The sequence below is a fragment of the Ambystoma mexicanum genome, chromosome 2q, assembly GCF_040938575.1.
Source record: "Ambystoma mexicanum isolate Mex_15411 chromosome 2q, UKY_AmexF1_1, whole genome shotgun sequence".
Lineage (NCBI taxonomy): Eukaryota > Metazoa > Chordata > Amphibia > Caudata > Ambystomatidae > Ambystoma > Ambystoma mexicanum.
In genome coordinates this window covers 1,319,985,389-1,320,007,959 of record NC_090924.1, presented here as the reverse complement: position 1 = coordinate 1,320,007,959, position 22,571 = coordinate 1,319,985,389, and the positions used below count along the sequence as shown (strand labels likewise).

Below are 22,571 nucleotides of genomic sequence, written 5' to 3'. Positions count from 1 at the left end.
CCCGCCTAGAGAGAACCAGAGCTCTGGAGACTCTGAGCTTCTGGGGGGGAAGAAGAGGAAAGGAAGAATACCTCCTGAGGTGCAGCTGGTAGTGTGACTTCTTAGAGACAGATGTAAGGGGAGAAGGAGAGTGTGGAGTCGAAGATGACCGCAAGGTTTTAGCCTCACAGGTGGGAGCATGAAGAAGGCCAAGAGAGGCCGGCCATAGTGACATTAAAGGAGGCAGCCGGTGTGCAGATGAGAATCTCGTTCTTACTGACATTAAGGCAGAGATCATTGGCGACACACCACTCCTGGATGGCGGACACAGTCCGAGATGAGAGAAAGAGAAGAGGTGGCCGAGGGGAGCCTGAAAATTAGTGGTGTCATCCGCATAGCACTGAAAGTTGGGGCAGAGCAGCAATGCGGTGGACTAGTGCTAGTTATTGGTTGAACAGCCAGGGAGAGAGGTTAGACCCTTGGGGAACACCACAGGTAGAGATAGAGGAGAGGAAGGAACCAAGTTGGACCTGGGCGGGTCCATTGGAGAGGAAGGATGTCAGCCAAGCCAGGGCCTGATCAGTGATACCCAGGTTATCACGGAGATGGATGAGCAGGATGACATGGTTGACCGTGTCAAAGGCAGAAGAGAGATCAAGTAAGATAAGAACACAAGGGGTGTTGGAATCGAGGTTGGAGGGCAGGTCTTCATGGATGTTCAGGAGAGCAGTTTCCGTGCTTCTGGCAGCTCTGAAGACATACTGATGGTAATGGAGACAACCAACCGATTTAGAGTGAAGATTAAGCTGGGAGATGGCCAGCTTTTCCAGGAGCTTGCCTAGGAAAGGATTGATGGAGATTGGACGATAGTTAGCTGGGCAGGAAGGGTTGGCAGAGGGTTTCTTAAGAAGAGTGTGCACAAGGAGTGCTTCAGGGGGGCAGGGGAAGACTCCAGTGGCAAAGGAGTGGTTGCAGAAATCAGCCAGAACAGAAGCCAAGGTGACAATGTGGTCCTTGATGGTTTTGGAGGAAGATGGGTGAACCTATTTTGATGAGACTCATCGATCTGACTTGTCTAGAAACCTCGTCTGATGAGAACAGGTTGAAATGATATGATAAGGCATTTGTAACGCGCCTATACACAAGTGTTTCAAGGCGCGACGAGGGAGGGGGGGGGGGGACAAGGGGAGACAGACAACGATCTTACTAGGCCAGGTGTCATTCAGATCGTGCAAGGGTAGAGCAGAAGGGAAAAGTGCATGGGGGAAGAGGGGAAAGTGCAGTACAGGGTTATTGGCATACAGCATACAGGATAAATAACAAGGGCCAGCTGGTGGCAAGTGCGAGGTAAGTGCAGACAAGTGCTGGGAAGGGGGGCTGTATGGATACAGACAGTCCCGTAGTGCAGGAGTTGCCGTGGAGGCAGAGCAGGGGAGAATGGCTGGGCCGAGAACGGTGAATGGCCCAGTTGCAGATTCAGTGCAGTTTCAGTAGTATTAGCAGGGGAGAGGGGGTGAGAAAGCAGAGGCAAAAAGGAAAATTTTGAGGTGCTTCCGGAACCGGAGGTGGTTCTCCTCAAGTTTCAGGGAGGCAGGAAGGCTGTTCCAGAGGGAGGCCCCTGCAGTGGAAAGAGATCTGCCCCCAACTCGTTTGGAGAAGCGGCTGACCCTGAGGGAGTAGGAGGCGGATGAGCGAAGAGCTCGAGAAGGAAGATATTTAGGAAGAGAGTTGAAGGTATTTTGGCCGAGAAGGTGGGAAGAGAGGTGGCCGAAGAAGGCCCAAAGGAAGAGCAGGGAGTAGAGGGAGGACAGGATGTCCTGAGTTTTAGAGGCCAGAGCCGTGCAGAAGGCTTGGGGGGCGGGAGGCGGTGGGGGGACGGGACGGGACAGGAGAGGTAGAGACTGCAGCAGGATTGGCCAGCTCCTTGCAGATGTTAGAGTTCGGCCAAGTTGTTAGATGCCAGGGAGACGCAAGCTTGGATGTGGGTTCTTTTTGGAGCAGACGGCAGGCCAGTTTGTCAGAGGATGTACCGGAAGCACGCCATTTCCTCTCAGCCACCCTGCACTTGCATTTATGGTTGACGAAGTCTGAGTCGTACCAAGTGTTGCGCTTGGCTTTGGGCTTCAAGCGGATCCTCATGAAAGTGGCAAGGACTTCGAGAGTATTGCAGAGTAGAGCATGGAAAGGGCTCTGTCAGGGTGTGTCAGCCAAGGGGGGAGGTGGGGCTGAGAAAGTGGTGGCGAAAGCCGCAGCTGACACATGCTTCATGGGTCAGATAACCGAGAAGGTAGGTGGCAGTGCTGGAGTTGTCTTGGTTTGAGGGGTAGAGAGGGTGAGCTGGGAGGAAAGGAGAAAGTGATTACTCCAGGAGTAGTGGTGAGAGGGATCGAAAGGGGAAGGTCGGAAGAGATCAGAACATCGAGTGTGCCCTAAGAGTGAGTCGGGCCAGAGGGGGAGAGTAGAGAGTCGCAGAGGTCACGAGTCCAGTGGAAGGACAGGAAACCTCAAGGTTGGATGGTGAAGTCTCCGAGAAGGAGTTGTGGTTGAGACCAGGAGGGAAGAGGAGAGGCCCGCCCACTCAGAGGAAGGGGGAGATCTGACCAGGTGGCTGATGGATTGTAGCCACAGTAAGGGAATGGCCAGGAGAGAGGGAGCCTGCAGATGAGGCATTCGAAAGAGTAGGCCTGCGTAGGAATTGGAGGCAGGAATCCACTCAGGGACTTAGTCGACCATAATATACTTTGCCACCACCTAACATCCACAGCCGCCCTCTTCCCAGAAGCCGCTTCCTGGATTGCTTCTTTCCTAGAAGCTAGTACAATGAAAGATTTCTCAGAAGATGCCAGCTACTGCACCCTCCCTCATCAGCTGCTGGGTACCTCAAGGATCCTGCGTCTCGCCTACGCTTTACAACATATTGACGAAGCCACTCTTCGCCCTCCTTGACTCCCTCGGCAAAGTGATATACCAACTATGCCGTCGACACCAGGTCCCACTCTCTGGCACCTACACAAACAAGGCCACCACCTTGAACTCTCCCTACGCCACAATGCAGGCCTGGATGGCGACCCACAGCCTCAATGATGACAAGACAGAACTTCTCCTCGTTGGACGCTCGCCTGTGCTAAAAAACACTTGAGCCCGCTTTCAAAGCCTTCAACATTGATGGCTCTCTGATCTCATTTGTCGTCAATACTTTAGGCGTTTACTTGGACTCAACACTATCCTTAACCCGGCAAGTAAATGCCATAGCCTCCTCAGCAGCATACTCAACCAAACTGCTAAATGCTGCCAGACCTTTCCTCTCCACAGAAAGCTTCCTAACTGTCGCCCGAGCAATGATTGGCGCAAGGCTGGACTACTGCAATGCTCTCTTAGCCTTCACTTCTGCTCAAAACATACAAGCTGTCCTCAATATTCCCAAAGCGGAATATATCTCGGCCGCCCGAAAAGCAGCATATTGACTCCCGGTCAGTGAATTTCCTGCAAGACACTCACCATTACACAAAGGTTTATATCCAAAATTGCCTCGCCTTACCTAGCACAAAAAATTGCTATGACCCACACGTCCAGACCCACCAGGACCCCTTAAACGCACTCTCCCAACCGAAGTACAAACATGCCAAAGCAAGAGGCTCTAGCTTGCCAGTCATTGCAGCTAAACAATGGAATGCTCTCCACATGCGCTAAGAGCTGAGAAATCCTACTGGGCCTTCTGAAAAGCTCTCAAAACTTGTCTGTCTCACCTGTTCACCTTGTTTGCTGCCGATGTGATATATTTGTATCGGTCTATGCACCAGAGTAACTTGTAAACCTACTACCTACTATTCATGACCACTGACTGTGACTAGATGAAATTTGCATCTTTACAGCGCCTAGAAACAGCAGGGTTTGTGTGCGCTGTCCAAATGAAATAAATACATTGCAGCAATCACTGGTCTTCCAGGTATTAAGTAGAACAATGGCAGTTCAAAATATTCTCTCTGGCGAACACCTGCTCAGTCTTCATCAAGGTCTTAGTTCCAGTAGTGGCTCATCTGGGTAGGCAGATCTATCCTCATTTGGATGACTGACTGTTGTATGGAGAAAAAAAACTAAATCGGTGGAAGGTTATTTTCAGAGGGACTAATCTTGTTTTGTCATCACAACTCAGCAATAAAGCACAAAGTAGTCTGTGACTCAAAGCAGAACGTTTCAATTCCTCAGACTGGGGGACACTGTATGGCCAAGGCAGTAGAATGCACCATACAAAGTACTTGCAGCAAGGGTTCAATGTTCTGAATCAAGGAGTTGGTTACAGTCTGGGAGATGAGCCAAATGCATGTTTTGGTGTAAAACTGCAAAAATAATCTTTTCCCAATGGGACCTATACATTCACTTTGACTGTTAATGTTTAACCTATGCAACTTATTTGAACGTCTACATAACTGATTTGTTCATTCAAGTTTATATTTTTCATTCTACCAGCTTTTTCTCAGGAGAACCCGTCACCTCCCTTGAATTAAGCTTCACTTCTCTGCCATAGCTATTAGAGTTTGCTCTTTTGCTTGGAAACCCTGTCTAACCCTTAAACCCTTAGGTTACATGGTTTTGTATCCCTCTGTTAGGGCGAATTCTCGGAGAACCCCCAGCAACTGCTGGATTTTGAGGACTTGATTTTGTTTTACCTGGAAAGGGTGTGAGCCTTTTTTTCCCCACTCTTTCGTATTTTGATGTGCGTTTTTCTTGTGTTCTTTGATTATGGAGTTTTAGACAGCTCCATAGGCATAATCCTTTCATGTGTTACACAGCACCCTCAGACTTCCCAAAGGTTTAAATACCTTCTCTGGGATACACTGTTTCCCAGAGAATGTACAGTGAAATTGACTTTACTAGTCTTACCAAATTCCTAGACCCAGCACACCCTATCTTACAATAGAGTGCTGGAGGGGTGTGTCTAAATACTCATGTAGCAGTCATATGATACCCTTTCCTATCGAAATGGCTGGTGGCAGTGGTTTTACAACAAACTACCATGATTTTTCCCGACCGTGAACACCGGTAGCTAAAAATCCTGGGAGCCCTGCTTTTCAAGATGCCACCTTAAGCCCCTTTGTTTAAACAGGTCCTGGTCTTTTTTCCCCGTTTCTTTTTGGAAAGGTGCTTCTACAGTTTGTCTCTGCGTGCCAAACCAGGTTTGGTACCTTTATTTGTATGCCTTTGGCGGGCTTCAGGACTGAGGACCGCCTCTGGCATCTGAGTGTCTGGGGTGGGCAGGCAGGGAGGGAGGGAGGTGCCCGAAACTTCCTGTGCTTAGTATCCTAGGAGACCCAAATGCTCTCTTGCATGATTGGCTGGCTGACTGTCCGGCAAGGACAGCCACCCAGCTGGGTGAGTGACAGCTAGGCTAGAATGAAAGGAAGAAAACTGTTTAAAAGGCGAGTCTCTTGGACTGGTGTTAGGCAAAATTGCATGCAGTGCCCTCTGGAACCACCACATACAAATAGGACTACAGGTTTAAGCAAAAACCAACCTTTGGTATAAGTCTGTACTTCATTTTGTGGTAGCGAGCTGAGCAGCCAGGCTGATCTCAAGAGGGAATGTGAGCAATACCAGAGGTTACACAGAGGTCTTGCATTCACAATGGTTCAAGTAGACACTTGCACTCGAGGTTTCTTGGTAAAACTCAATTTATTACACAATCATTTAGAAAACATTCACTCGAAGGAGGCAACTTAATATTATACACAAACACACTTCAATACCAAAGCAATAAGTTTCTGAACAAATTAGGCTCCCCTGAAATGGGAGCAAAATGGCATTTCAGTTGCTTTCAATGGGAGGAAAAAGGCACAAGTTAGCAGAATAAATAACAAATACTTTCTTAGGCAGTGCAAATAGTTTCAGTTCACTAGAGGACTCGATTCAGTTCAATAGGCATAGGCCAAAGTCAATGGTCTAGTGTCTTGGATTGGAAAGAGCATTTCTTGAAGTAAACAGTAAAGTCTTTGCCAAAGTTCTCAGAAGTAGTTTGTCCGTAAAAGGATCATATGTTTAGGTCACAAGCTGATTAGGCCTGCAAGTTGGGAAAGTTCCACAAACTTTCACCACGAGAGAGGCGTTCTCTCAATCGGGTTGGCATAGTTCCTTAATATGAAGCAAAAGATGCAGCTGAAGATGTTGGTTCCTGGCAGTTACTGCAGATCTCACTGTTCCTGAGCCTCAGTTGTGAGGACCAGAGGGAGGACGTCGGGGTAGAGGGGGGTCAGGGGGCTCCTGCACGGTATCGTCGGAAAACGCTGACAAAATGAAGTCGCTTCAGTTAGAGTAGCTGTTCATCAAGCCACAACGTGGTGTCCTTCCCCCTGGTTAATCCTAACTAGCTCAGAGAATGGTATCCAGGTGGCTTACAAGTTGATTGGTCCCACCAACTCACAGGAAGAAGTCGTCCTTGAAGGGGCTTCTGTCGCGATGAACTTGGATATTCGTACCTACAACAGGGCTTCACCGGGCAAACCAACGGTCCAGGAGTTGCAGCAGCCATCCTCTTCCAGCTCGTCTTCGGTTCTTTCGTTCCAGTGGTCGACTCTGCTTTCCAGTTGGTGTTACACAGCACCCTCAGTGCAGTGACACAGGAAGGTCTTTTTTAGACTTCCCAAAGGCTTAAATACCTTTGCTGGGGTAAACTACTGTTCCCCAGAGAATGTAAGGTTTAAATTAACTAATCTTTTTAAATTCCTAGACCCACCACACATTGTTGTCCTATAGAGTGCTGGAGGGGGTTAAAAAGTATCTGCTGTGTCTAAAGACTCATGTAGCAGTCAAATGCTACCCTTTTCTCTCGAAATGGCTGGTGGCAGTGGTTTTACAACAAACTACCATGATTTTCCCGACCGAGAACACTGGTAGCTAAAAATCGCATGAGCCCTGTTTTTCAAGATGGTGCCTTAAGCCCCTTTGTTTAAACAGGTCCTGGTCTTTTTTTCGCCATTTCTTTTTGGAAAGTTCCTTCTAGTGTGTCTCTGCGCACCCTTTTTTTCCATGCCTTTGGCAGGCTTCAGGACTGAAGACCGCCTCTGGCACCGGAGTGTCTGGGGTGGGCAGGAAGTGAGGGAGGTGCCCGAAACTCCCTGTGCTTAGTCTCCTACTGGTTGAGTGGCAACTAGGCTGGACTGAAAGAGAGATAGCCGTTTAAAAGGCAAGTCTCCTGGAATGGAAAGCAGAGTCGACCACTGGTCCGAATTGCCAAGTTCATCTCGACAGAGAAGCCCTTAAAGGACGACTTCTTCGTTTGAGTTGGTGATACCAATCAACTTGTAAGCCACCTGGATTCCATTCTCTGAGCTGGTTAGCTTTAACCAGGGGGGTGTAAGGACACCAGCTTGTGTGCTTGACTACAGCTACTCGAACTGAAGTGACTCCATTTTGTCAGCATTTTCCGACTATCCCGTGGAGTGCAGGAGTCCACCGCCGTCCTCCCTCTTGTCCCCACGACTGAGGCTCAGGAACACCGAGATCTGCAGGAACCGTCTTCAGCTGCATCTTGTTCTTCATATTAAGGTACTGTGCCAACCTGATTGAGAGAGCTTACCTCTTGCTGTGAAAGTTTGTGAAACTTTTCCAACTTGCAGGCCTAATCCGCTTGTAACCCAACATACAATTCTCTTGCGTACAAACTACTTCTGAGAACATTAGAAAAGACTTTACCGTTTACTACAAGAACTGCTCTTTCCCATCAAAGACACTAGTCCATTGACTTTGGGCTAGGCCTATTGAACTGAATAGAGTCCTTTAGTGAACTGAAACTATTCGCACTGCCTAAAAAAGTATTTGTGATCTATTTCTGCTAACTTCCTTTTACCCCCATTGAAAGTAACAAATACCATTTTGTTCCTATTTCAGGGGAGCCTAATTTAGTCAAATGTATTGGTTTGGTATTGAAGTGTTTGTGTATAATAAGTTGCCTCCTTCTAGTGAATGTTTTCTAAATGATTGTGTAATTAAGTGTTTTTTACCAAGAAACCGTGAGTGTAAGTGTGTACTTGAACCACTGGTGATTGTAAGACCTTTGTGTAACTGTACTGCTCACATTCCCTCTTGAGCTAAGCCTGTTTGCTCAGCTCGCTACCAAGCACGGTGTAGTACAGACTTGAACCAAAGGTTGGTTTTGGTTACACCTGTAATCCTAATTGTATGTGGTGGTCCCAGAGGGTAATGCATGTAATTCTACCTAACACCCTCCTCATGGAGCTGTGGAAAAATCTGCAGGGCTCTGCTATCGTCAAGTTTATTAGTCAAATGGGTGATGTGGAAAAGTTGTCCGAGCTTTGTGTCTTTATGAATTTTCAGCACCTTAGACACATTAAATTGATACTTTATTATATTAGCCAATTTAAAGGCAATGGCGGGTCTTTTTTATGCACTTCATCACTCACACAAAGCTATTTTGAATTCAAGGTTTTAATTTTACACTCATATTGTGAGCGGTCCACGTCTGCCAACTGAACCTTTGTCAGAAGTGTTCCGTCTGGTACACAGTCAATTTATCGCAAATATTAGAGTGGTACATAACAGAGCGGACTATAACACTGAAAAACAGAGAAAAGATTAAATATATAAAGGCTAGTGGGTTAGATTAAAATCGGTTGGGATGGGGGTGGAGTTACAAGGATGGAAAATCAGGGGGGCATTAAGGGGCCCCCGCAAATTAATAGGTAACAAGTGTTTTACTGTGATGAAATATAACACTCTGTAATGTCAGTCGGTAATATCACATATAACCTGTCTTGTCAACTACTCTTCAGTGCCAACATAACAGCCAACAAGTCTTTAAGCATTTAATGGGGTGTTGGTTGTACAGAATTGTTTTGTGCCTTTTGCCAGTTGGTAGCGGTGGAGCCTCCTTCACATTGGAGTATTTTATTCCGGATTTCAGCCGATGTATTGACTTTATAATCATGCACAGTGACAGGTGTGATGTTTTGTGATCCCAAATTGGGTTTCATTATGCGTTTGTTTTGCATGTTCATTTTAATTATTTTCAAATACTAGATGCCCGTAAATCGAATTCTGCTCCCACCATAGAAGCAATGTGCCATAGCATGTCTTTTTTTCTTTCCTTTTCTCCCTGAATAGAGTGCAATAGAGTCTCTGTTTGGAGCATCTTTAACAGGAATTGCATACTCTCTGTTTGCTGGGCAGCCTCTCACGATACTGGGAAGCACAGGACCTGTTCTCGTGTTTGAGAAGATATTATTTAAGTTCTGCAGGTGAGTTACGTGGCTTTTGATTTGTTTTTCTTCTTGCATACAACATGAATCTTGATTATTGTAATCCAAATGTGATTTTTGGATGAATGATTATATTTGGTCTTAGACTTGATACCAGTCAAGTGTGTTCGGACTCTGCATGACACCTAATGGTACTCTTTTGTACAGTCCCCTTTCTTCCATACTTTGTGACGTTCAGTGGAAAGGATGCAGAACCACAGCCTGGTGCAAAGCAGAAGAATGCTCCTCTTTCCAGTACATCCCTAGAGCCGCCATGCACGACAACACATCTGAACATCTCCTCTACACACCCCACCCAACTGTCAGTCCCTTTGTCTCCTGGCTTTCAAAATCTGGCATGTCTTTTCAGCACGTTGTCTTCCTCCTTTGGGATAAGAAAACGTGAGGGGGAGGATTACTTATTTCAGTCTCACCTCACATGAATGAACTCCACGAAGATGCATCTACTCCAATTTCTGGACTTGTTTGTGATAAAGCACAAGAAATGCCTTGTGTGTGTTTTGTAAGGGAGAGAGCCGGGGTTCACAGGTGACACCTTTCTTCTGCTGTGTGAAGGTCAGAAAATCATAATGTTCACTTTCCCCTAGTAACCAAGGTTCTGCATAAGCCGAAGCAGACAGCCATCCAAACTGCTACAAAAGAATGTGTTTCTCTCACATCCAGACCATGAAGTGCCTGCTGCCCTGGTTTCTCCTGAATTGCCCAGACCTTCTACATCAACATAGAAGATGGTCCTACACTCCTTCAATCAATCCTATTAGACTAGTCACTCAGCGACCAGGCTGCTAGATGAACTTGGGTCTGTCTCAAACATGGCAATCAGGGCAGCAAGGAAGGGCTTGACAAGATCCCACTATACCAGTAATTGGACAATTTTACTACTGATGCCTGGAAAACAAATCTGTCCCATAGAATTACCGGTCAATGACGTCCTCTCATTTGTGACTTATTTGGCTGAATCGTGTGTCTTCAAAATCCTGCAGAGCTTACCTGGCTACCATTGATACATACATAAATGAGTTTAAGGACAGTTTCTCTTGCAAACCCGGTTGTTAAAGGGCACTTCAATTGGCTTTTGTCATTATTTCCATGAACAAAATCCCTGTGCTCCTTGCGAGTGCAACATTTATGTACATGTGGAATGTAAAAACCTTCTCCAGCATGACTCGAGACTGCTTTTGTGGTGTGAATTTACCTCAACCTACAGAATTGGTAAATTATAACCCACCCCTGCTGCGAGGAACCTTGTGTCCCCTTTTAAAGGGGGAAAAAAGTTGATCTTCCTGCCTAAAACTGCATTTCATCTCAATCAGGAAATCTCTCTACCAGTGTTCTTTCCAAACTGTGCCTCTGAAGTAGACCGGATACTACACTCTTGATGTGGTGAGGGCTTTGAATATCTGATTTGAGTGAAACAAAGCATTAAGAACGAACACTCTGCTTTTTTTTTTTACACTTGGTAGGCCCACCCCAGGTTGTTGCCTCCAAAGGCAACTGTAGCCTGCTGGGTGGTTTCCACCATCTTAAAAGCCTACCGTTTGAAGTTGGACCCCTCCACAGGGAATCCATGCACATTGGTTATCCTTGGTTGTATTTTAGAGTCAGTCCTTCAGCACGTATTTCTGCAAGACGGCCATGTAGCCCCACCCCTCGTGCTTTATGCAAGCATTGTTCTCTTGAGATTATATCTAGAAACTGTTCACACTAAGGAATCGCTTTGCAGCAGATCAATTGCCTCCTGGCCAACGAGCCTCCTGGCCAACGAGCCTCCTGCATTTAGAGAAGTTTAGGAATTCCCTAAAAGTATGGTAGAAGGGGGATGTAAATTAAAGTTACCATAGCGACTTTGGTACACTGTCTATAGTCCTGTTTCCTCCACATGTCTTGCCTACACCACTTTAAATATTACCAAGTCTGACTAAATGAAGGAACTTGCAGTTGGGTGTGGCTTACAAGAGTAGCTGTATGGGGACGTGGCCATGTGTACTTCCATGGTGGGGATGTGCTAGAAAGTTCTTCATTCTGCTGCTTGGCTAAAGGCTCCAGTCTTGTTCCCTGTGATGTAATAAAGGTATGGAGGAAGGCGTACTTTTGTGAAAGGCTTGACTGTTCAGGTGCTGTTGAGCCAGGCAAATAAGAAACTGCGCCTACATGTTTTGGGGTTCAGAATGATTGCAGTTGCCCTCTCAGATGCTTTGAGGCAAGTCGTGAGTAAGCGTCCTTATTTGGACAATGGGCATGTGAGACAGCCGTTGGCCTTGCCGAGTTGGACTATAGATGATCTCCCACAATACCCAGACTAAAGTTAGTTTAGCTCATGGTTCATACCCGGCAGGTAGTGGTGTTTTTTGTAAGACATTGTTAAAATACAAAATGATTTCCAAACAGTGAAAATTCCAAACATTACAAATTTGTGTCAGAATGAAAACGCCTCCAACTGACTAGATTAAACTGGGTTTTCAGTATAGAATTCATTTAGGATTGAGGTCTTAGAATAAACTCTAAGTGGCCCACTATACTGTGACAGTATTAAAATGTTTGCAACCTGATCTGGGCCTGAGCCATGCCTGAAGGGAACCTTGATATTTAGTGGCATAATTTTGGCCCATGACGTGAAAGGGGCCTTCACGCTTGGCTGTAAATATTGAGGACGGTTCCCTTAAGCAGCAGCAGAGTTTAGGTTTTCAAAGAACTGCTGATGGCCTATTGGGTTTGGTGGGTATGTATGGTCCTGTTTTATGAGCATGCTATTACTCCAAGCAAAAGTGGCTTCAGAGGCAGTTGAACTCAGTTGCAATGCCTTCCCATCAGCTCATGGTTGTTCCATGTATGTTCATTTTAAGAATGCTGAGCAATCGGCTGATGCTGGTGTATAGTAGGGCTTTCTGCCTGGAGTACTGCAGCATGGTCGCTTCTTGCGTTCAGACTGAGGTGCTGCAATCATTCTTGCACTGGGTTCTACATTGTGATAATGCAGTGATTCACAGTTTAAATACCGGGACAGAACATCTGATCTGTATGGCCTGTTCAGGTCAGGCCTTTGCTCCATGGAATATAGCCTGATGCCTTTCATTAAATAGAGGCTTTCAGGCACTCCATTGGGCGATAGATGCTCTTGGAACCCCCCCCCCCTGCTGCATAGGGCATAAGATGGTACTGAAGCACGGGTGGTATTGTGAACCGATAGGTGGCTCTCGTAAGACCGACTAATCAGATCTACAATTTTTTCTATTATAAATGACACGACTGGTCCACATCCAACCACTAAATGATATTCATTCAATTCACATGTATTGAATTAGACATTTGACGCTTAATGGATGACCAGCTACTAACCTATTAGAGGTAGGCAAGCATTCCATATTTGGTGTGAATCTGTTATGCATAGTTTTCCTACAAGAGTTTAAAGAAACCTTTATGTTCATGAAAGCTGGCACAGTTTTTCAGCGTTCATCCAATCTGAAACTAAAAGAAACCTTTTTTCGGGCCTGAATAAAGGGACTGTTTGTACAACATTTAACTGTAAAGCACATGTTCTTTTGGATGCTTGTAGTTGCTTTCTCTGCAGCTGTCACTGTTTTTCTTGTGCTCATGCTATTCACCTTGGAGATTTGCTGTGCACATCACAAAATCACTATTAATGGAATATTTAACACTTTTCTTTTGGAACAGAGATTATGGACTTTCGTACCTGTCCCTGCGCACTAGTATTGGTCTGTGGACAGCGTTTTTCTGCATGCTATTGGTAGCAACAGATGCAAGCAGCCTTGTGTGCTACATCACGCGATTCACAGAGGAAGCATTTGCTGCACTCATTTGCCTCATATTTATTTATGAAGCAATAGAAAAACTTTTTCAGTTGGGAGAGCAGTATCCCTTTAATATGCACGACGATCTGGACAAACTGACCATGTATTCGTAAGTATTTAATCATGCTCAACTTTGTGTTGTGCGTCCCCAATACAATCAGATTTCATTTTGAGAATCTGCAATGTAAATTGAAGTGTTTGAATATTATTTGGTTTGCAAGGTGATCTATAAAAGTGTACCCACTCAGTTGCTCTGTACCAGCTAGGTTTTGCACATGTAGCCTTCAGATCTCCGCCATCTCACAGCTGGCTCTATAACCTTTGAGTCTTTTTGTCTCGCTATTTAGGTAATTACATCCGAGTGTAACAGATTAAAATAGATGTCAGTGGGGTCTTTTAATGTGCTAGAATGTGGGAACTGTTAATTTAAGGGGAGGGTTTCTGTAATTTATTTGTTTTTATCTTGTGGCTTATAGTGAATACTCTTATCAGAGTAACATGCATATTTCATAGCTTGCCATGCATAATGAAGTTATGAATACATTTGTGAAATTATAAATCTGAGGCCAAGGAATTGAAAGTTTGGGATTTAAAAAAAAAATGAAAACACTTTCCGCCAAATCACTCCTTTGCAGAGAGACTATCAATATTGGTTAGAAACATATGCAACAGCATTGAGGCGTACAATAGTGGGGGAGAGAGGTAATTAACACTAAATATTTCTTAGTGTGCCCATTACCCTTGCCACCCTTCATATTGAGGCTATCGAAACCCTGGGACCCTAAAGGAAACTGCCAATTGGGTTTTGTCGACGGTGTATTTCAAAATTGTGTAATATAGTAGTCGCCCTCCAGACCATGCCAACAATTCAAACACAAGACCCTGGGAGCACCGTAGCTGAGCAATATACACCATTCACTCTGAATTGGCTACGAGTGAGTCCGAAACAGACATTGGAACTAGAGGTCAGGGCTTTGACTGCAGGGGTGGGAGTCAACCCACCAACAACCAAACCGAGGCACCAGCAGACAAAGCATTGCAGCGAATCCCTAGTTCTGATCGCTCACGACTAAGCAAGATATTGAGAAGTTACTGGGCGATCGAGAGAATGGAAAATTATGCAAGCACACCACGGAGTTGTAGAGGGTTTGGGGATCGACCCAGAAGTATAAATACACAACTCCACAGGCCTGAGCGCGCGGTAGGCTTCAGCTCTGGAAAAAATCAAACCTAGCACACAAGCAGTTTTTCTAAACACATTTCCACTTCCACTCAACAGAGAAAATCTATTATGGAGGGTTTAATGGTGGATGTGCAGCAGAAGGCTTAGTTGATACAATCGACTACAAAGAGGAGGTAGGAAGTAAAGAAGAACATACCGGCAGCAAAATGTTTTTGCAGCCACCACCCCCACACAGACGCCTTTACAACAAGGCTGACCAGGCCCAGGTCTAGGGCGGCAGATAGCCGCAAGAGTGCCTTTTTATTGCAGTTTATTTTTAATTTACTGGTGGTCATTTTTTAATATAAAGCCAACTTCGTTGATCTGTGTCTGGCTGATCCACAACACTGTAATGATGAGCTGTTAGCAGTTGTTCCACTCTGGCAGTGAAGGTTTTTGATGGGCAACTTGCATATTTATGGCTTGCTAGGCAGTAATGCATTAAGAAAATACTGTTTCAAAGCTCCCACAGGGCAGGGAGGGAGCGAGGGTGGCAAATAACATTACAACACAATATTTAAGAGCAGAGGGGGAGGAGGGAGGGGAACAAACCTACTATGCCTTGGGAGTATTCAGTACGTGCAAGTTCAGAAAGGAAGAGGGAAGTGGGGGGTAAGTGTTGGAGTCCAAGCTTGTGGGTGAGCCATAGACTAAGTGCTAGGAATGTTGAGTGCTACATGGCCTGGTCCGCAAGAGGTGTAAGTGTGAGCCTCCAGAGCGCAGGGTGTGCAGATGCAAAGTGCTGTGGATAGACAGGAGCTGGGAAGAAATGGCGCGGGAGGTCAAGGCCCCGAGGATGCATAAGGGTCAAAGACACCGATTCAGCAGTATATGCTTGATATTTACAAAAGCTTTATTAGGGTGACTTGTTTAAAAAAAAAAAGAGAACAAGGAAACCCATACCAAACGCAGCGTGCTTTAGGTATTTAGTGATACTGTCCTTCAACTCTCAGACATGTATGACAGATATAATGCTCTTTGGTCAATCTTACTTTTTTATTTTTTTGTGCCACGTGGCATTACCTTTTGGAGTTCTTTCTAATCAATACACACTGTTAAGCAAGCACTTTTAGATTCATATACACACCATGCATTTCTAAACAGTTGAAAAATGAAGTTTTTCCCTTCAGAAAAACAAAGGTTAGAAATTATGCATTATTTTACAACATACACTTGCCTATGCTGAAGTCAGAGTTCTCACAGGTGGCACCAAAATGATGTCCAGAAGAAAGCACTAATTTCCCTCCCTGAACCCACATTTCAGAGGTCTGTGGCCGTCCCCAAAAGGTGCAAGTATAAAATAGATCATAGAGAAGTTAAAATGGCAACGACTAAATCTGATTGCACAAGTGCATCACGAAACCTATGAAAGCATACCCAAAGCCATAGAAGGGTGAGCACAAAAACCGTGTGCCAAAGATGCACACGGTTTCACAGCTATAAAGGTGTCCCGTAAAGATATCCATTCAGCCATCATTACAGAAGCTGCTCAGTGCTAAGTAGGCAAATGGCACCCGTGCTGGGTTTATCTGGTGTCTGATGACATTCTGTTGCACGCTTCGTAATACCAGGAGAACCAACTGCAAAGTGTGTTACACAATGCATAATTGATGTTTAAAAGTCATCTTTACATTGATTATATTTTAAATACAAGGTGTGAATTTTACTGTGAAGCAGTACTTCAAACCACAGCAGGACATTGTTAAGACGGATTTCTGAACTCTGTCCTGGCGGCGCAGAAGTTCAGAAGGCCAACCTAATTACTTGGAACAGGGTAACCTCTGGACAAGCCAGACCAATCAGGGTAGCGATCGCTGCGGTCAAGACTAGGTCTCAAGAGGGGTGAGGGTGACTGAAAGCCCGCAATGAGCACACAAAGCAAGGACACTTACAAATTACTCCAAACAGGTGTTATATTAAAAATATATACACATGTATTCCAAGGCCTTTGCAACAATGACCGTAGCGAGAAATCACCATAAAACTCTAGTAAACCAACACATACCAAACCAATACAATATAAGAAGTGTGCCCCGACAGTGGCCCAGTGGTCTGAGGATATTCTTTACTGTAATACCATGGAGTCCAGATGGGGCATAATGCAGGGGGGGAGGTGGGAGGGTGGGCAGATGTGGGACGCATACACGGCATATCTGCTCAGACAACCAAGCAAATACAAACGAGTCTAAAGCGTTAGATGCACGAAATGTGTAGTCCACCTAGAAGGGGAGGAAAACAGGCAGTGCGAAATAATGATTAGACCCAGTCCGCCTTCAGAGGCACCTAACTAAAAGGAAGTCCAAGCCCTACGAAGAGTGGAGCCTTGTGCTCAAAAGTACCTGCACACGCTGGTGCCAACGGGCAAAAAGGGGAGTCTCTTTGAGGGAATCCGGCAGTTCAGTTCGGTGCACGAATGAAGAACAGAGTTCCGCAAATCAAGCGCAGCCTCCACTGTGGGCAGAAGCAGAGCGCGAGTACGGAAAGGCGTGCTGTTTGACACAGCGGGGAAAAGCTATGGGCTCCTGCAGGAGGGCGACCAGTTCCTAGCTATGCTACTCACCGGTCCCTGATGCAAGCAGACCCAGGCTTCTCCGCGTCAGTTTCAGTGCTGGCCGGTTCACGGGAGCAGGGGACCTCTCATCGTCGTGTAGATTCTGTAGCAGCAGAGTTGAGTTAAAGATGTCCCAAACGAAGTGAACCCGCACAGTTTGTTACCAAAGCAGGGCAACAGAGCGGCCGTGTGTATCTCAGCCAAATGTACACTACTCACTTCAGACCTGGGGATGCCAAGTGTACGAATCGTGTGAGTGACAAGGACTCGAAATACAACACAACCTGGCGGCGGTTACAGAGCAAGACTCCTGGGTAGGCTGGTCAGTCTGCTGGATGGCCCAGAGACACTTCCGAAGGCTTACGTGCAGGAGATGGTGAAGATGCCGAGAATAGCTGTCCCCGCTATTCCAAGGGTCGAAGTACCAGTACAGGCCTTCTGGTTCGATCAGAGGTAGAAAGGGTTTCACAAAGCGACAGCAGTGCAGAGGAGCAGTCCTTCAGCGGGTCACCAGTGATTCCTCGGTTCAGCCTCGTGGTTGCAGGATACTTGGCTCCTGTATTCCTTTGTTCGTGAGAACTCAGGAGATCGACATGGTAGTGGCGTTTCCAGACCCCTCTTATCCACAGTTCCCTTGTCGCCAAAACGGAGGGGACCCAATGGGAGATCCGCTCACCAAACACTCACAGCATACGTGGACCTATCACGGACCACAGTGGTCCCAGGCATTCACACCACCCTAGACTCTCTGGCACCCAGGATGTGTATTGGGACCAGACATCCAAGCCCACATCCTGGAGGCACACACAAGGCCTGTAGAAGCCTGCGAAAGCATCTGTTTCACGGGAAAGTACATGCCCAAATAAGTAAGGCCCCGGGTCGGTTCGACCTGGGGAAGGTGAAGGGGGCAAGACGGTCAGCGGACAGGACAAAGCCTCGTGGTCTGGCCATTTTGGGGGCCAGGCCACTATTTTGGGCTAAGAGCGAGAAATGCGCTTAAAACGCCAAAAGGAGCTCAAAAACACAAACGATCGCTGCCACCATTCCCGTCTGTGATTCACTTGCACCGATCATTTACAATCCAAAAAGAGTATCTAGGGCATGTAGAAGGCTAGAGACCCAAGAGAGCAGTAACTTAGTTTACAGTGCCCTCTTGTCATGTTGCACGAAAGCTGCAACATGATAAAGAAACTACGGAAAACAGCGTTTCCCGGTACTGACTGTTTTAAGGGCATGTCAGTTTCCCCGTAAGAATGGAGCGAAAGCCCAGAGGAGTGTGGCAGAAGGCTGCACTTCTCTGGCAAAGTCTAGATCCTGGTGAAAACAGCAAAAAGTTTAGGGGTTGCCACATGGAAGGAAAATTACCCTCAATTAAGAAATCTTTCCTAACAGACATCTATATCTGTACCCACAAATCTCTGGTTCTATGTATTGTACAGTCAGCGCTACAAAGTTAAATCTTTTAAATTGCCTTAAACGCAATCTGGCAAGACCCATAGCCTAATCCACACCCACAAAGGTAATATTGTGCTGGACCACCCGATCGATTGTGCAATTGTTCAAAATATCCAATACTCCAAGAGTAAAATTGAGCAAACAGCAATGATGTCAACAATATTTATTACTTCATTTGGTATAAAAGTTGGCTGCAATTGTGCAGCTACGAGGAATGCGGTTGCATCCCACATATGAATGGTCAGGGTCTCCCTTATCCATTACTCCACTGTGAGAATGCACAGCCAACCTTCAACTGTCTCTACTCTACTGGGGTGTTTATGCCCAGACAGTTTACAAACTTCACTTGTGATTTTGCCATATTTTAATGGGGTTCCAGCCCAAGGGTTCGGAGGTCCATCGGCTGCAGCAGGTAACTTGCCTTATTTTCATTTTGCCCCTGCTAACACCAGAGTTGTAAACATGAGAAGGGGTCGAGTTCCTTTTATTCAACATTTTTTAGATGTGCCTGTACCACTTGCTTATATTTCATATGTAAACTTTACCATTTTACGAGATCAGATGCAGAAATGTAGTTATGTTGCATTCCTATTACAGACCGGTCTAGGTGCCTCTCTGAATGACGGCAGGCAATTTGTGAGGGTGTTAGGGAGAATTTTCATTTCTGTGCCAATTCCCTTTAACCTTAGATACCCCCAGCTCTTTTGCCTGACTCGGGGCTTTCATTTTTACTCCTGAGTGGGTGGGACCTTTTTCTCACTTGTGTTTTTCAGACTGATTTTCTATGTTCCTTAATGTTTTATGGAAGCAGGTAAACTCCTTAGGCATCTGCTTTTGCATTGACACACAGCACCTTTTGTACAGTGCCACTGAGAAGATCCTTGGAACACATCTTAATGTTTAACTAAAAATTTCTTGGGTGAACTACTGTTCCCAGGAATAGTAAAATGAGCCCTGTCTTATTTACCTTACCTTTATGGTTCCAGCACACATCACCCTATGTGGAGTGCTGGGAGGGCTACATACTAATTCCTTTAACCTTGTTACACTAACTCACTTGAAAGGCTTGTGGTAGTAGTTTCTTTTTTACTACCTAGTGACCTGTATCTGCAGGCTGATGCCTCAGCTGCAGTGCTGCACCCAAAGGTGATCATTTTCTCAAAATTGCCAATTTCTTCTTTTGTCGCCATTTCTACTTGGTCTCTTCTGGGCTTTTACTGTTATTTGCATCACAGTTGAGTTGTTAGGCAAGATTATATACAGTACCCTGTGGGAGACTGCACCAGTCGTGTCCTCTTGGCAATAGTCAACCCAACCTTTGGCATATGTATGTACTACAGAAGTTGGTAGTGACTGAGCAGCCAGGCTTATCTCAAGAGGGGTCAATGTGAACTGTAGGGTTGCAACAGAATTTCAGTGACAATTTTCCAAGTAAAAACTTACACTCAAGGTTTCTTGATTAAACAATTTATTAATTTAAGTCAGTTGAATAAGCCTTCCTTCAAAGGAAGCAATATATGTAACACAAAAATATACTTCAAAAATACACTTGGTTTCAATAAATGAGAAGATGCCAGTTTGGGATGGCATACACACTTCCTACACCCTGAGGTGACTTAAATTACTAGTACACTAATACATAACTGGCACATTTAGAGCAATACGGTGTTTGGTGTCAAGAGGAAGATTTCGGGAATAAAACGATGGTTAGAAATATTCTTAAAGCCACACGGGGATGGGTAAACCTCTACTTCGCTGACAAAGAGGAAGTAACAAATGTAATATATGCAAAGTGTGTCAGCGGAATCAAAACTCAAGTTATGGAGGAGGCCGGCAATGGATCAGGAAGAAGGGCCCCCAAATTCAGAATCGCAGATCAAATCACATAGAAATTAATTGAAAAACATGAATATTTTATTTAAATGGTTTGTACTGGTTTCTGTTCATAATTTGAGACTAGTAAAGCCAATGGTGACTTTACATGCCCTGGGAGACAGTCAGTGCCAGGGAATGCAGTCCATGTTTGGGGGTCGCCACGACACCCCTGGGTTACGGCACGGAGGGTGCTGTGTAACCCACATCACAAACACATGAAACCCTATGGAGTAAAAGACCCCATACCCCATAGCCCATAAAGCACATGGAAAGACAAAGGAACACCTCAAATCATGTATAAGAGTGGGAGTAAAAGAGTCTCACTCTTAGCAGGCGAAAAAAATAAACCCCAAAAATCCAGCAAAGCTGCTGGGGGACTCACTAGGTTTGGGAAATAAGCCTTTACAGAGAATTCTCCCTAACAATAAAAGCAAATATTGTGGTGACGCCACATTTTGATGCTATGTTGTATTATTCTATAGGCCCTAGGTGAAGAAATCACCAGTGTGGTCCTAGTGACGGATTTACTTCATTATACCCTGTCCAGCATCTCCTATAATACATGTGGAGGTGAGTGAAGGCGGAAGCAACTAGTCAGTGTTGTGGTACACAATTAGTGTTAATAAAAAAAATATGGATGACAAGATGCACAGGTACTTTTTTAAATCTGTTTTTATTTAGGTGAAAGAACCCATATCAGTCTATTTGAGGCTAAGAGTCTTTGTATAAACATCCTGAAGGTTGAGAACAAGGGGGCGAGTGTACAAACCCCACAAAGACCGAAACCTATGTCGACGATCATAGAACTGTTCTAAAGTAGCATGAACAGTAAAAACACCTGTATTGACATTGGGTTTGAAAAACGGATAAAATTATTGTGGTGGTGATATGAGTTATAATATCACGAAGTACTGAGAAAAGAGCTTTTATTGCTATTATGGACACTATGGATGAATGAATGACTGAGAGAGATGTGTATGGATGAGTTTGTTTTAGGTCAAATTGATAAATGTCATTTGATTATTAGAAATTGTTGAAATATTAATTGTGTTAAACACGTATAGATTCTTTTGTAATGCATAAATAAAATGTTTTTTTTATTTTATAAAGTAATATATTTCCTCGTCATCCCCTTCACTCTGGTTCAAACCCCTTTATATTTCATGTAGGATTACATCACCTCACAGAAGAAAGTGTCCTGATGGAAGGTCCCTTTCATTAAGGCATTCATGGAAGGGGTAAAGAGTCTATAGCCCGAATTTCCAACCCTCCTCCGGGTTGCGATCTGAATGTTGTGCTCTCCAAGCGCATGGGTCCACCCTTTGAGCCTATGCACAAGGCCAGCCTAAACCATCTGACTTACAGAACTGCATTCCTAGTAGCCATCACCTCCATAAGACGAGTCTGTGAGCTACAGGCTTTGTCCGTACAAGATCCCTTTTTCATAATGCACAAGGACCAGGTTGTCGTCGGAACACATCCTAGGTTCTCACCGAAGTTAATTTCAAAGTTCCATGTAAACCAATCCATAAAACATCCTACCTTCTTTCAAAATCAAACTCCGCAGAAAGAAGCCTCCATACACTTGATGTACAGAGGGCTGTCTTGTACTATGTGAACAAAACTAAACATCTACGGTAAACAGACCAACTCTGCTTCCATAGCCCCAGGAAGAGCAGGAGATCACATAGTCCCATGCGCATCCTCTTCTCGTTTTCGTTACTTTCAGCTCCTTGCCCCTCTTCACTGGAACTCCCTACCTCACTATATGTTCCATCCCCACCTATTCCTCCTTTTGTGTCTCCTTGAAATCTTTTCTTGTCCACTCCCCTCCCTGACACTCCTATCTCCTCCTTTCACCTTCCTCTCCTTCCTTTTACTCTCCTTACCTCTCTTCCTGCTCCGTTCCTCCTAAGTCCCCTCTCCTCCTGAGCCTCTTCCTCTTCCTGTTTCCCACTTCCTTCCCCTTCTCTGCCCCCTCCTCTCTCGTTCATCTTCACTGGCAAATTGTTCCACTTACTGTTTTACTGGTTTGATTCATATTTTGCAATTGCTTCTACCGTTTTTATTGTATCTTTGTTGTTATAATGTAAAGCACTTTGGCGTAAACGCGCTATATAAACACAAACATAAACCTATCAAAGAATGCCATCTCCAGATGGATGGTGCTTACAGCCCTGCTACTCCCTATCCAGAAAAGTCTTACCTTTCACCCCCAGTGCTCACTCTACAGAGGTACGGGAGCTACCTTCGCTTTTATTGCAAACTTCCCTCTAGACTCCGTTTTCAAAGCTGCTACCTGGAGTTCCAGCCATACATTAACACAGGGTTATTACATTGACACACTCTAAAGCAGATTCACAGGTGGGACAAGCGGTCCTAAAACATCTTTGCTGTTGTACCTTCTCACT

At 45.1% G+C, this 22,571-nt stretch overlaps 1 protein-coding gene across 5 annotated transcripts in view; it reads left to right on the top strand.

Moving 5' to 3' along the window:
- The window catches only part of SLC4A7 (solute carrier family 4 member 7), a 1,353,206-nt gene that overhangs the window by 660,013 nt on the left and 670,622 nt on the right, over window positions 1-22,571 (top strand). For all 5 annotated transcript variants that reach the window (XM_069648779.1, XM_069648778.1, XM_069648775.1 and 2 more), the window contains 2 exons: window positions 9,094-9,227; window positions 12,921-13,166. In XM_069648779.1, coding sequence (XP_069504880.1) covers window positions 9,094-9,227; window positions 12,921-13,166 — 380 coding nt within the window. The remainder of the gene's footprint in view (window positions 1-9,093; window positions 9,228-12,920; window positions 13,167-22,571) is intronic.